General features: G+C 40.9%; 1 protein-coding gene across 2 annotated transcripts in view; it reads right to left on the reverse strand.

Moving 5' to 3' along the window:
* Mertk (MER proto-oncogene, tyrosine kinase) overlaps positions 1-16110 on the reverse strand; it is a 104179-nt gene that overhangs the window by 16745 nt on the left and 71324 nt on the right. For both annotated transcript variants that reach the window (XM_010638182.2, XM_019209614.2), the window contains exons 9-14: positions 13662-13815; positions 11147-11297; positions 6875-6960; positions 4199-4294; positions 2617-2697; positions 1035-1127 (exon numbers count right to left, since the gene is read on the reverse strand). In XM_010638182.2, the coding sequence (XP_010636484.1) occupies positions 1035-1127; positions 2617-2697; positions 4199-4294; positions 6875-6960; positions 11147-11297; positions 13662-13815 (661 nt within the window). The remainder of the gene's footprint in view (positions 1-1034; positions 1128-2616; positions 2698-4198; positions 4295-6874; positions 6961-11146; positions 11298-13661; positions 13816-16110) is intronic.

Genomic DNA, 16110 nt, shown 5'->3' on the forward strand with positions numbered 1-16110 from the left:
ATTTGGGGGACTGGGGTGTAGTTCAGTGACACAACATGTCTTTATGGCATGGGTTTAAACCCCAGCACATCCCCCCTCAAATTTTGAGGGTCTGTAGGTAAAATCCACTCCCCTAAATGTTAGCTGTTATACAACTCAAAGCTATAATACAGAACTAGTGGAGCCTGTCACTTGATCCTAGCCTGGCAAAGTGCTTATACAAAGTATGATTGTTCTCAGAGTCTGCTAAAACCAATAGCTGCAAGTAAAGAATAGCTATTTCTTTGACATGATATCCAAACATTTGTTTGTTTTTATATCTTTCTACAGTGTCAATCCCAAAAGAATCTGAAAAATTCCCCAAAGAATTTATTATACATCAAGCCAGGACAGAAGAAAAAACTCAGCAGAAAGTTTTTTTGCTTTCCAGGCCGTTCCTTTCTCTTAGAATAGTGTCACTTGGGCTGGAAAGTGGCTCAGTGGTAGATCACTTGCCCAGCATACACATGGTCCTGAATTCAATCCCTAGCACTGCCAAATTAAAAAAAAAAAAAAAAGTGTACTTTTACAGCTCCCACTGAATCTCCTCTTTTTGTACTTTCTAACAGGGCTATAAAGAGGGAAATTACATTAAATCAAACTCATGAAATAGTCAGTGGTCAATGTAGCACAATCATAAATCAGGACTTTGAAGTATGTTCATAAATTATTTGTTAACTTTTATAGCTTTACCTCCCTGATATCTGATTTATGCACAACCTTAAATCAAAGATTATCACATGGCCAGTTCATGTGTCTTGCCTTTGAGTAACAGGGGCTGCTCTCACCTATAGTCTTGTGAAGCTCTGTGGACCCTCTACCCATCCAAAGGGCTGAAAACATCTGTATCAGCCCCAGAAAACAGAAACAGAAGGAGAAGTGGTCTGGATAAGAAAGCATGCTTTTTTGATGTTATGCAATGTGTAAACTTACACACACCAAAGGTTTTCCCCTTTGGTACACAGTACAATTACCCAAGCCCTCCTAGCTCCCGACCCACCATCTCCCCAAGGTACCAAGAAGTCGGATGACATTAGGGTGACTGAAGTCTTTCATGCACGCTGCCTCACTGAGAAACTCCTCTATCTCCCGCTGCGAGAAGTTGTCCACTAGAAACAGATGAAAAATGTAAGGTACAGTTACTCTATTCAGTTAAAGGGAGCATGCAGAGCAGCAACAACTTTGTTCTCTAAAGTAAAATCAGGAAAAAGCACAACTATATATACAGAAGGCAAATGAGTGGTTGTCAGGGGTGATAGGGTTGTGGGGAGAGAGGGAAAAACAGATGAAGCACAGGGGAACTTCAGGGACATGAAGCTATTCTGTATGATACCAACAGTGGCCTTTTGTATGTTTGTGAGAATCCATGACCTTACACAGTGCCAGGGGTGAACTCAAGTGTAAACTCAGGACTTTAGTTAATAATGTGATCATATGAATTCATCAATGGTAAAACATACGCTACACTACTGAAAAATATTAGTGAAAGGGAAAATGGTGCGTGGGAGAAGGGTAATCTATGGAAACTGTAGTTTCTGCCCAATTTTTCTGTAAATCCAAAGATACTATAAAAATTAAGGTCTATCGGTAAAGAAAACAACAAAAAATCCTCCAAACTAAAGGCAGTTCCAACTGATCTGTTGCAATTATCTTTACCTTTAAAAAAAAAAAATCACACCTCTCCCTTTCTGTCTCTGTATCCTGCAAGTCTGGCTGCTTATTCATGCATTCTAAGTTGGGTGTACTTTGATACCAAGTTTTTGGAAGGACATTAATTTAAGGAAGCTGCTTAAAATTCAGTATTATGCTCTTATTATGAAATGAAGTCAATCACGAGAGGACAAATGGTTTCAATTCTCAGAGGTACTTAGAGTAATCAAATCAGAGACAGGAGAGTAGAATGGAGGTGGCTAGAGAGAGACCAAGGGAGAGAGAAGGGGAGTTAATGTGTAATGGGAAATTTTAGGTTCACAAGATGAGACGTTCTGGAGACGGCTGATGGTGGCAGTTACATCGCAGTGTGAATGTATTTCCTGTCATGGGCCTGAGCACTTAGCAGTGGTTAAGACAGCACCTTTACCTTCTGCGCATTTTACCACACTGAAAAGCAAACGGGTAAGTCATCAAGCCAGACTTCTGGTAGGGCAGTTACCAGGGTAAAACAGATGGCTGATATCGCACATGAGGGTAACTAGTGTGGTGTTTTGTGCCATTCTGTGGGCTTCATATATGCTAATCTTTTTCTTAGAAAATTTAGGACAAAAATCTTCAAACGAGGAAGCGGCTTTATCAAACTAGAGAGATGGGTCAGATGCTGGCATCGGCGACCCTTGCCTCAGAGTCTTGTACCTTACTCTGGAGTCATCAGCTCGACTGGACCATGACACCGCCACCGCTGCTGCTGATGACGATGACAACAATGGAGGCAGACAGAATGCTAGAGATGCTCAGTACTGTGTCAGTGTTCGGTGTGTAAAGAGCACACAGTGCAGGTATGGAGAGCCGCAGCAGAGCCCTGCACACCGTCCTGGCCTCACAGAGCACCAGGGCTGAAGCCCCCCCCTGTCCCAAGACACTGCCCCCGCCCCGACAACTCACACTTCATGGTCTTCACTGCCACCTTCTGAGAGGTCCCAGCCTGCTGCTTCAGGTTTCCTTCCATCACAGACCCGAATTCTCCTGTGAGGGGAAGAGTGCCCGTGTAGCTTCCGTGCTGTCCCTCCAGTGGCAGAGATGTCACAGCTCCAGGCTGTGTTCATGTGGCCCAGGAACTCGTCCCCAGCAGCGGGCAGGACCACCCAGGCCTCACAACCAGACACTGTTGTGTCCTGGCTCCTGCTCGTCCTGGGCTTGGGGGCTCAGCCTTGGCACAGCTTCTCACTTTACTGAACACTTAGCTGACCCAGATTCTTATAGGAGAACATGGGGAATGTTACTGAGGTTCATAAAGCACAAACTCTTAGTGGCATTAGCATTCACCCTAAGAATAATTTAACACTTTAAATAAATATTTCATCTTTGTACCTACTCAGTGCCATCAAAAAGTGGTGAATGTTTAAACACAAATTTTAAAAGTGTTATTACAATAAAAGACACATTACCATCAATTGCCTTCCAAAACCTCCTTCCTTTAAACACACGTATCCCATCATTTTTGCCACTTTCTGAAGCAGTTCTAGAAATCTTCTTTGTGAGGGTCCTTTCATGGTTGCCTCAGTGTCCTGAAGTGAAACTATTTATAGCAATTTCTGTCAAAAGAAAGCATTATGTTTTTTCCTCATCCACCTTATTTTCTTTTTCCTTTTTTTGCTTCTTTTCTTCTTTTCTTTTGATACTGGAGGATCAAACTCAGGACCTGGTGCTTGTGAGGCAGGCAGCGGAACCACTGAGCTAAATCCTTGGTCCTGTCCACCTTATTTTCTAGATCTGGCACAATGAGACTTCTGGCTCTTCCTCATTCAAAAGGATTATGATATGCAAATGTTTTGAATTGACTCAGTACATCAAGCCGTAACGGCACAACTAAAGACACTCGCAGAAAAGGACTTCTAAAACTGCTTTAGAAAGTGGCAAGAAAGCTACATGTGGTGGTGCACACTTGTTTTCCCAGCACTCAGAAGGCTGAGGCACTATCGCTGTGAGTTTGATGCCAGCCTGGGACACAGAGTTCAAGGCCAGCCTGCAATACCTAACAAGATCCTGTCTAAAAAAAAAAGTGGCAAGAACAAAGGAACAAGTGTGTTCAAAGGAAGGAGTATTTTGAAGAGGATTAATAGCAACATGTCTTTTACTGTGTAACAAATGTTTTAAAATTTTAAACATTCACCCTATGTTTTGATCACACCTCATATTTAATTAAGAAGGCCCAAAGAATAATCACTTTAAGAACTACAGAAACAAACTTAAAGAATGTAGGACGCAAATTAATAAATGTATGCTTTTCAATGAGGGAAAGGAATTAATATTTTTCTAGTCCATTGTGTATTCTGGGGCCCGTAGAGACTATTTTCATAGCCAAATCTGAGTTTCAAAAATCAATAATCTACTGTAAATTATTAGGTAGAACTACTTGTGTTATAACTTAAAGTCATCAAAATGGTATTTTATTTAATCAGTATACATTCCTCTTAATTGCTCCTTCTTGCCTTACATTTTAAGAGAACTACTTTAAACTGCTTACCTTCCCCCAGGACTTTTCCAAGAATTAGAAAATTCCTGTCAATCACAACATCTTCTAGTTTATTTTGTAGTTCCTCACTGACTCCCAAGCTCTGTACTATAAAAGTAACATAGAGTTATTAGCATGTTTTCTTTTATTTAAATATAATTAGAATTATATTTAAAATTCTATATAACAGTTATACATTTAAACATTTTTATATTTTTTTATTCATTAAGTTTACTGGTACATTTTAGAGTTACAATATGATGACATTCATCATTGGGAATGTGAACCTTTACATGATATATCTTTCTTTTCTTTTCTTTCTTTCTTTTTTTTTTTTTTGGTACCAGGGATTGAACTCAGGTCCTTGCGCTTGCGAAGCAGGTGGTGGAACCACTGAGATAAATCCCCGGCTACATGATATATCTTGATTCTTCTTGTTTCCCCATTCCCATGCCCTCCCTTCAAGCCCTCTACCTTTTCCTATTTACAAACACTTTGTCTTCATTTTTTCCTTTCCTTTTCCCTATACCTCCCACTTCCCCTACTCCTTTGGACCTTTTCTTCCTGTTTCATATTATCCATATCCATTTTGATCCTTATTTACACTTTCAGTTTCTCACACCAGAGAAATTATTTGGTATTTACACATGTGTGTTCTATTTGTATCCATTTTTCTAAAAATGCCAATATTAAAACATCACACTTCAAAAAAAAATCACACTTCATTCTATTGTGGTTAAAGTAAGTAAAATGAATCCTTCAGAGCAAGACTAATTTTGAACAACTATAGAAAAAATCAGAACCATATTTCTCTTCGCATTGTGCAATAGCAGCAGGCAGCAGACTCATGCAGAAGGATTTTGCCCCTGGCTTAAAGGAGTAAGGAAAATAAATCAATAGGCATTTGCAGGTGGACTTACTATTTATAGCCCTAACTATGGTATATAAAAGGCTATGAGGACACCTCCCCTGACCCCTGGCCAAAGGAGGTGCATGACCCAAAGGAAACAACCCCAGGAACAAGCTGTTGTCCTACGCATGGTTACAGGGCACCTCACTAGAAGGATGCAGGAAGTGCTGAATGGAGTACCTTGGGGGACTGGAGAGTAAGATTGTCTACAGTAAGGAACGTAATGTAATAAAGTACATAAAAGATATGTACCATTGACAGTAACTGTTGTCAATAAGAATTCACCAGGAAAGGGGAGAATGATTCTGCAGTAATTTGGCAAATGATTCAGTCTAAGCCACAGTTAATACACGAGTTAAGGTCTTTGAAAGAAAAGATATATGAATAATTAGAAAGGACATAGTAGCTCTTAGAAAAAAAAATACCCAAATGGTCCTTCAATAAAGGAAAAAAATATCTAAATCAATAATTTTTAAAAATGCAAGAATACAGACAGCTAACCATCAAAACATATAGATTAGAAAAATAAAGAAATTAATATCTTTATTAAGTGAGTTTGGATTTCATAGAAGTCATTCAACATTCTTAAGTCCTTATTGTTTTGTTTGGGCAAACATCCAGGAGCACAAATGTGATAACATTTATATATACTTTCTACACTGTTTCTAAAGTTACTCAAGAACATTGTTAATCTGTTCATTCTCTTTTGACCAGAAGGCCCTGTTCTCTGATTCGCAAAGTTCAAACCATAATTGCTACAAAGCATGTTGACAAATAGTCCTCTGAATTGCTTGCTGGGAGGTTAGGAAATGAAGTTTGAGATTATGTCCATTGCTTTGCTATTTCCTTTAAATCTCTGACCTTTACCCCATCTCCTAGAAGGTTTCTCTTTTCCTCCACATTTTATGGCTTTATGAATCCTGAAACCTGGCATCTTAACTCCAGATTCAATTCCATTTCCAGTAACTAACCCAGCCAGCTGGGATGTATGTGACAGTGTCTACCTACCTGCTCGTTTGTGACAACGTTTTGTACATTAAAAGGATCCATTCTCTTTTTGTGTGTGATGGTACTTAGGATTGAATCCCAGGCCTTTGCACTGAGCTATGCTCCAGTTCTTTTATTTTGAGATAGAGTCTCACTAAATTGATTGCCAGAGCTGGGCTTAAACCTGTGATCCTCCTTACATATTGAAGATATACTCCTAAGTGAAATAAATAAGTCACACATGTGTAAACACCGAATAGTTTCTCTGGTGTGAAAAACTATAATAGTACACAAGATCCTAATGAGATAATAGACAATGTGAAATAGGAAGAAAAGGGCTAAAGGTGTAAGGAAAGTGGGAATGGTAGGGGAAAGGGAATAAGGGAAAAGAAAAAATATGAGAAAATGAAAAAATGGAAATAAAGTGTTTGTAAATGGGGAGGGGAGGAGGGGGTGAAGGGAGGGCAGTGACAAGAGGCAAAAATGAGAACCAAGACCAGTCATGTAAAGGTACAAGATCCCAATAATAAATGTAACTGTACTGTATAACTAAAATGTACCAATAAACTCAATGAGAAAAAAAAAACCAAGCATAATCTACAATGAAAAAAAAAACCCTGTGATCCTCCTGCCTCAGCCTCCCAGAGTGCTGGGATTGTGGGTGTGTACCACCACACCCAGATAAAGAATCCACTCAAACTCTTGACTTTTGTCAGAAGGCTGTCTGTTCATTCTCCCTTGGCTCTTCACTATTTTAACTTTGGCCAAAAGCAAAATGAAAGTCAACTTACAGGTAAGTTCAATGGCTCGCCGACAGTAAGACTTCTTTGCTATATAATTTACAACCAATTCAGAATCCTCCTCTGTGAATGCAGTCCTGAGAGGATGAAAGAGACATTTATACAATAAAAATAGGGATACAGAGGCTGCTTAATTTCCCCCAGAATTTTTCCAAGAATTAGAAGATTCCTGTCAATCACATCATTTCTTAGTTTATTTTGGAGTACCTCAATGACTCCCAAGCTATGTACTGCAAAAGATACATATTAGAGTTACCAGCATACTTAAATTCTGTAATTTTCATCCCAACTTTTCCCAGAATATTACAACTGAGGGTCAATTAGCTAATATCTGAAATCTATTTTAGTGTTAAATTTATGAGTCCATGAGGCTTTAATGATAGAAATATATTCAAATAAAGCATTTTCTTCTATATTTCTTAGTTTCAAGCCTACAATAAGCAAAATGTGGGCAGACCCACGTCTGACTTGCTCATTTCTTTCTAGATGAGGCTGGGTTTTTGTTGTTTTTTTGTTTAGTTTTGGTATTGGGGATTGAAATGAGGATCTTGCGCTTGTGAGGCAGGCAGTAGAACCACTGAACTAAATCCCAGGCCCTTTTTGTAAAACATTCCTTCCTTTCTCCAGATATAAAATTCAATCTTCAACCTACACTCAATTCCTCCCTATAAGTGGACAGCCAGTGCTGTCCATGGACTGAGGTCTCACTGTCTGCACCAATGCCAAACATGTTTTTATGTCTAGAAGAACCAGAGACCAATCCCCTCCATCTGGACTTTTGTACATATTTAGTGTTCCAGATGATTTCCCAAATCAGCTTAGTACATTTCATCAATAACCCAGCACCAATTTTAATGGTAATTACACTGAATTTTCTTTCTTTTTTTTTTTTAGAGCCAGGGTCTTGTTATGTAGCCCAGGCTGGCCTTGAACTCCTGCCTCAGCCTCTGGAGTGTTGGGATTACAGGCGTGCACCACCATGTCTGGCTGATTACACTGAATTTGTGGTTCATTTGAGGGAATGTGATCTCTTAACAATATTGAGCCTTCCCATCTGTGAATGTGGTATGTGTGTCTCTCCAAGTATTCAAGTTCTTGTCAGCATAGTCAGTACAGTCTAATAATTTTTTTTCCCCAAAAAAAGCTCTTCCATGGGAGGGGGATTTAGCTCAGTGATGCCACTCCCTGCCTTGGTCCTGAGTTCAATCCCTGATATGGAAAAAAAAAAAAAAAAAAGCTCTTGCACTTCTATTGGGGTTTATTCTTAGAAATAGTATACTTTTAGTATACTTTTCATGTTATTGTGGGTGGAATTCATTCTAGTACTTTGCCTTCAATGTATTTAATTTTTTGGGGGGGTACTTGGGATTGAATTCAGGTCCCTGCACTTGCAAGGCAGGCAGCGGTACCACTGAGCTTAATCCCCAGCCCCTCAATGTATTTCAAAAGAATAAAAATATTTTCATGATAATGTCCTAAAAATTTAAATTTCTTCTTAAAGGAAGCAAGAAAGGAGGGAGCCAAGGCCAAGATTTAAGCAGCAGCAACAGAAAGACAATGAGTTTTCAAGAGCTGCTGCTGTTCTTAAATCTCTTGGCAAAAGGCTCAAAATGCAAAGGACATCCTTTTGATATTGTCCCCAGAGCAAATACCTATGTCCTCTAGGATTACCTTAGCCACACATTTGAGGAGTCTCCTGGGAATTTAAGATCTCCAGCAGGACAACTCACTACTGCTTTCTTGGCTTTCTTTTTACTGACCCTTCATAAGAGGTGGTACCTGGGTACTCTTCATTAATTAGTTCTGGGAGATGCAACGAGTACCAGAAATGAAGAGTATGAAACAAATTGTTTTGGCTGGAAATAGTCACACAAGCGACACTGACAAGCTCCAGCATTCTTATAGAGTACTGAGACACAATTTTCACTTCAAAATGTGCCAAATTCAATGATTTCAAAGCAATTGAATAGCAAGGTTCGGTTGCATATCTGTGAATCATTCTACAACTATTGTTTCGACAATATTAATCAAGAATTCCCACTTGATGACACAAGCTGCCTTCTGCCACTGATACTTAAGACCATCAGCATTTTAAGACCATCTCTTCATTGCTGACTGCATATAAATATGAGGTTCAGGGTCATAGCAATTAGAATCATAGTGAACTTGGAGACCATTCAGTCACATAATACCAAGGAAGCCTGGAAAAGGTAAAAGGCTCATTCAAGTGGCAGAATCAATGCTGGGACCCAGGTGTTACAACTTCAGTATAGTGCTTCCCTCCTTTATGCGTCAGGCTCCACGCACCACAAGGCCTTTGCATGTTCTTTCTGGCTGGAATGCTATTTCCCTTCTCTCCGATCTAATGGGTACCTACTCTTTCTTCAGGTCTTGAGTCAGGTGACATCACCTCTGCAGGGAGGCCTTCCTTGATTTTCTTAACCCAGCCAATTTCCCCTGGTACATACTCTTATTGCTTCATGTAGAAGTTACCACCATTGTCATTGTGTATTTCTTTGTGCGACTGCTTGACTATGCTGACTCCCCCTGAACTGTGAGTGCCCAAGGATAGGACGTTGCTCCCATTGAACCCCAGGCTCCCACCCTGCCTAGTTGTCAGTATATGAATGAGCTACTCTCGCACCTTCTGTAGAGGTTCTCATACTTGTCTAATGGTGAACTGCATGCCACACCCAGGACCTGCAATGCATTTTGGTCAGCTCTGTTGAGGATTTGGGTCAGATTTTGTTCATTTCCTTAAAAAGAAATTCATAGAATTTATATACTAAGATATCCTAATTATACGAAAAGAGTTCCAGAAACTGTTGGTAACCAACCCCAAGACAATGGACAAGGTGCATGGTGGTTTGGCCTCCACCTGCAAGCCCCTACCCACGCCTGGGAAGTCTTGGAGGGCATGGGAAGCTCTGAGTGTGCTCTGCAGGTGGAGCAATGAAAGAGGGCTGCTCAGTCCCCTCCAAACACAGCCACCACCACCCTGCTCCGCCGCATTCCTGTTGACAACTTGCCTTATACAAAATACTTCCTCCTGACCCATGACTGATAGTGAATGTCAAGGAAATCCAAATCCATTGCAGAGCCCTGAGTGAAGACTGAGGTCCAGAAATGACATTTATAGAGCCTTCTTTTCACAGGCTGCTTTAAAACAGCTTCTCCTTATTGCTGAAATTTAACCAGGTGTTTGCTATAAAAGTAACATACAGAAAAGAAGAAAAAGAGCTTCCACCCTTAACTTGAATGTTAAAATGTAAAGTTCTCTGTTACAAAAATAACTGCTCATTATAGGAAATTTGCTAATATAGCAAGAAGAAAAAAAGAGAGAAAGAAAGCCAGGTCACCTACAATAATACTAGTTAGAGTTGCTGGTGCTTTGGTGATGTAGAGTCTTTAAACACAAAATTTATTTATATTTCATACATTCCTTATGCACATAGCTTAAAGATTTTATACAATATTTGTGACGATTTTATGCATGAAACAAGTTTTGTGGTATAGCATGATTTTGGACACTCAAAAAACTTTGGATTTTGGAGCATTTTGGATGTTAGATTTTCAGATTAGGGATGCTCAGCACATATATACATAAGTGTGTGTGCGCGTTTATTTATATTTCATACATTCCTTATGCACATAGCTTAAAGATTTTATACAATATTTGTGACGATTTTATGCATGAAACAAGTTTTGTGGTATAGCATGATTTTGGACACTCAAAAAACTTTGGATTTTGGAGCATTTTGGATGTTAGATTTTCAGATTAGGGATGCTCAGCACATATATACATAAGTGTGTGTGCGCGCGCATGTATTTTTAGGCAGTATTGAGCGTTGAGCTCATGGCCTTCCCATTGGGGACTATCTCCACCCTTTAACAAAGTTTAAAAAAAATTTTTTTTTTAAACAGCGTCTTGCTAAGTCATTATGTTGCTGAGGCAGGCTCAAACTTGAGATCCTCCTACCTCAGCCCCGAGTTCTGGGATTACAAGCGCGGGCTTTCTGGGGTCTTTTTAATGGCCTCTAATAAAAATTCTCATTTGAGCCCTTTTGAGTACTCTTCTTCGTGGAGGTGCCCTTTCCTGGCCGGGCCAGTGCTGGAAGCGCCCACTACAGAAGCTGCCTGGCTGAAGCTCGCACAAGTGGGGATCCCCGTTGGGTGGAAGGTGAGCAGCAGGCCAACCTGCTTTGTCACTTGTAACAACCTCATCTGTGACACTGGACCAACGTCTTTCACCAGGAAACTTACCCGAACTTCGTCTCTTGCATTCTTTTTCTGATGGCCAGGGAAATGTATAAAATCAGCCCAATGAGAATAAATCCGCACAGGCAGCCGAGGACAACTAGCACGGGGTCCGCGCTGCTGGGCGCCGGGGTGGAGGACGGGGCGGAGTCCACACCTGGAACACAGGGCACAGTCAGGGCAGGAGCTTCTTCGGGATTGTAAACGCACACGTAGCACTGGCTTGCATAGGAAAGGGCAATAGCAAAAAGCTTTTAGAACCAGGTTCATCTGTTCATCTTTTGTGATCTAGAAATATAGACAGTCCTCTACTGTGTGTACGTGGTGGTGATGGGAGCATGGGGATTGAACCCAGGGCCTTTGCACTGAGCTGATCCTGTTATTTTTATTTTTTATTTTGAGACAGGGTTTCACTAAACTGCCCAGGGAGGACTCAAACATGCGATCCTTGTGCCTCAGCCTCCCAAAATGCTGGCATTACAGGCATGTGCCACCACACCCAGCTCAGAACATTCTTGATAATCAATAAGACTAGAATGATTCTATCATTCCACAAAATATGTGTATGTCAAAACATCACATTATGTCCATAAATACATACAATTTTAAGAAATAATAACCAGCAGAAAATTCTCCATGTTGGTTATAAATGTGCAGGACCAAAATAACTAGTAAAAGAAATATTTGGTTGGTGCCCTGTAATTTAAAACATTAGACACATTAGGAATCAACTTCCTTTGTAAAAATCTATCAATAGTCTGATAGTGTGTCTTCTTTATTAATTTAAGGCACAGAAAATATATTTTATGCATTGTAGAGAATTACCAGAGTCCTTTTCAAGTTTGGATCAACTTGCAATGTTTTATATTTTATACTTTCAAAGTTATAAAGTATCTCTGAGAATTCCTATAAAATGTTTCTTCTCTTATTTTTCTCTTCTCTCTCCTCCCTTCTCTTCTTTCCTTCTGTGGTGCTGGGAATGAAACCCAGGACTGTACACGAGGCAGGTGAGGCTCTACCACTGAGTCACACCCTTAGCCCCCAAAGTGAGGTTTTTCTTCCTGGTGTCACTTTTTCTAGGACACCGTATTTATGCCAATAAACTGACCTTCCCTAAGTTGCTCAGCTGCACAATGAGTCTACTCAGTGCCAGCAGTATCAGTTCCCTACAGTCCACTTACGCTCGGGTCAAATTTCACCCCAACACCACCATTTTTCATTTCTTTGTTGCACTTTGTTCACCAACTCAGTCTTTCAATGCTCCAGTTTTGTAAAACTCATGCAGGTTCATCACTAGGGCACAGGGAGATGACACAGCCATGAGCCTTTGCAGGATGTGCATGGTCAGTAATCAGTGAGAGACTTTCAAATCATCATGCACAACTGGTGACTCGCAGACTGAAAGCCAGCCTGAAGATTAACTAAGATTTGAACCACATAGTGGGGGAACTACAGTGATCTATATTTGTGCTTACTGAAGCTATGCAAAACAAAGACTGCCCATATAGCAAAGCTTACACCTTTTAGAGAGTTTATCATGCTTGAAGGTGAAGGTTCTGCCATCTCAGCCCTGATATCTTTAAAGCTGTTTCTTCAGAATCAGAATCTCCTTGACTTCAAATTTCTACTAGGCTTCCACAGCTTGTCTCCCCATCACCAATAACTGTGCTGCTTGGATGCTGAGGCTGCAAGTGCAGGGAAATAACTTGATTCCAACTGGGCACCAAGAGGGGGAGCAGCTTGAGGGTCACTGAGAACAGATAGACAGGAACTCAACCACATACGCAATCTCCTGCTGCCAGGTACAGAGACTGTTTGACAAGAACTTGTAAACATAGAGGTTACACTGATACAGATAACTATGTATGGATTTTATGGCAGTGATCTAACATCAAACAACCCAAGGCTGATCTGAGCTAGAAGAAAAGTGGCTCCACTGGTCTAGGGAAGTAAACACAGCACTCGAACATCCAGGCACTGTGGTGGCACCTTGCCAAAAGGTTCCAGCAACACATGAAAGCATACGTGGCTGGGCATTTAGCTCAATCAGCCCAGGGCTTCTGTTGGAAACACTTGATGCTCTGTGCAGACCGAGTTATAAAGTGCATTACCCAAGGGCTGAATTGGTAAAAACAAGGCAAGCAGCATGGCCTAAAACACAGCAAAACAAACACTGATGAATAAATAGTGCCAGCGACAGAGCTAAGGATTAGCCATACTGCCTGTCTGAAATTCTGTCATGCATCTTTCATTTAAACTACATGCAACAAATCAGACTTGGCATTCTGAAAGGACTGATCCTACTAGGTTATTACCATTAATAGTAATGGTAGCAGGACCCGTGGGTGAGGGGATTCTATGAAGAGGAAGTGTGTTATAGCAACAGTCTTTAACACTGCAAAAATTCCTTTGGGTCCTTATTTTTCATTCTTGAATCCGCTACTGCACCATAGGCTACCTCCCCTTTAGCAGTCTGTAACGCCTAGCACATTCCACCCACCAGTAAGGGCCCTGCTCTCACCCTGTGCTGGGATGAATATCTTCACCGGGTCGCTGAAAGGCCCAACTCCCCCTTTAGTGACAGCCGCAATCCTCACTGAGTACGTGGCGTTGTAGACTTTAACAGAAATCTGGGCCCGGCTGCCACTCTGGCTGACTTCTTCAAAAAACTCTTTCTGGACACAGAAGGGAAAAGAAAATGAAGTACTGAGGTGTCAGGGCAGGTTGACCACTTACCCACAGCTCCCTCTGAGGGATACTGACCCACCCATGGCTTGGGGTGCAGGGGCCATGTTTTCACAGGGTGCCTTCCTCCCTCAGGCCACATAGCGGCACCAAAAGGCAGTGACACAGGGTGGGCTGGTAGCAAACTTGGGCCTTGGGAGCCTTGGTAAACTAGGGTCAAGAGGGCATGGCACTTAACAGTAGCCAGGAAAGAAGCTTCTGGAAGAGAGAAAGTATAAAGCAGTGCCTCCTGTGTACAGCACAATGCCCCAGAGCCACACCGTCCTGGATACTGCCCACCTGCCAACTGTCTCTAAACCAGCGAGAGGGGTCTCCTGTTCTTTGAAATTGTAGGGATTTTAACTAAAATCCATATGGAGGGTATTGACACTACTTCTTTTTCTTTCAGTGTGACAAAGGCACAACTTGCTCAAGTTCCAAAATTTTGGTTTTACTTTTATATATGTTGTTGTAAAGCCAGTGTCATGCAACAATGAGGCATGAAAACACAGCGGGACAGGTATTTAGCTCAGTGGTTCTGCCTCCTGCTTCGAAAGGACATGGTCCTGAGTTCGATCCACAGTACCCGCCCAAGGAAAAAAAAAAAAACACAGGGGGGCCTGGTGTCGTGGTGCACGCCGGTAGTGCCAGCACTTGGGAGGCTGAGGCAGGAAGATCACGAGTTCCAGGCCAGCCTAAGCTACACAGTGAGCTCAGAGATAGCCGACCTACATAGCAAAACCCTGTCTCAGAAAAGAAAACACAAAATAAAATGATAGGGGTTAAATAATCAGAACTAATTGTTTATATTACCTTTTCCCCTTTGGTTTGAAGTCTCCATGATGACATAGTCTCTGATGTAAAAAACAAATTCTTTGTTTGGAACTAGCTGTTCAAATGGAAATTGCAGGGGTTGTAAAGGCTGAAATAAAACCCTAAGAATTTCTTTCTCTCCAGATTTTGGAAATTTAACTTCAGAGAAAGAAAGGGAGAAATACCAGTAATGTGGGGTACAATCACCAGGGATCATGGTGCAGTTTGGTAGTGACTTTATTTCCTGATTACTGAGTCTCAAGCCAGTCTCTTCTCCTTGAGGTAGCACACAATGGAACCAGCTTGGTCCTTAAAGAGAAGTCCTACCACTCAAGACCAAGGGGGCAGCTGGGTTGGCCCCCCAGCGAATATCTCTAAAACTGAACAGAACGTGACCATCAAGACCAGATAAGAAATGAAAGTCAAAGTATGACATTAAAAAAATCAGGGCTTTCCTACTTCACTGGACCTTGGGCCCATGAGATTTGGCAGAGAACATTTTGTTAAATAAACAAATGAATAATTAACAATTTGGGAACTATATTCTGGTAATATCCTGGGCCCATGAGATTTGGCAGAGAACATTTTGTTAAATAAACAAATGAATAATTAACAATTTGGGGACTATATTCTGGTAATATCCTTTCTTCCCCTCATTGAGTTTATTGGTACATTTTAGGCATACAGTACAGTTACATTCATTATTGGGATCTTGTACCTTTACATGACAGTCTTGGTTCTCATTTTTTCCCCTTGTCCCTGTCCTTCCTTCACCCCCTCCTCCTTGGTACATTTTAGGTATACAGTACAGTTACATTCATTATTGGGATCTTGTACCTTTACACGACAGTCTTGGTTCTCATTTTTCCCCCTTGTCCCTGTCCTCCCTTCACCCCCTCCTCCCGTCCCCATTTACAAACACTTTATTTCCATTTTTTTCATTTTCTCATATTTTTTTCTTTTCCCTTATTACCTTTCCCTTACCCTTCCCACTTTCTCTACCTTTAGCCCTTTTCTTCCTATTTCACATCCCCTTGTCCCTGTCCTTCCTTCACCCCCTCCTCCTGTCCCCATTTACAAACACTTTATTTCCATTTTTTTCATTTTCTCATATTTTTTTCTTTTCCCTTATTACCTTTCCCTTACCCTTCCCACTTTCTCTACCTTTAGCCCTTTTCTTCCTATTTCACATTGTGAATTAACTCATTAAGATCTTATGTACTATTATAGTTTTTCACACCAGAGAAACTATTCAGTATTTACACATGTGTGACTTATTTATTTCACTTAGGAGTATGTCCTCAATATGTATCCATTTTTCTATGAATAGATCTAATTTCTCATTCTTTATGGCTGAGTAGCATTCCATTTTATAGAAAAACCACATCTTCTTTATCCAATCTCCAACTGATGGGCAAATGGGCTGTTTCCAA

The sequence above is a fragment of the Fukomys damarensis genome, unplaced genomic scaffold, assembly GCF_012274545.1.
Source record: "Fukomys damarensis isolate Sample0158 unplaced genomic scaffold, DMR_v1.0_HiC HiC_scaffold_9, whole genome shotgun sequence".
NCBI lineage: Eukaryota > Metazoa > Chordata > Mammalia > Rodentia > Bathyergidae > Fukomys > Fukomys damarensis.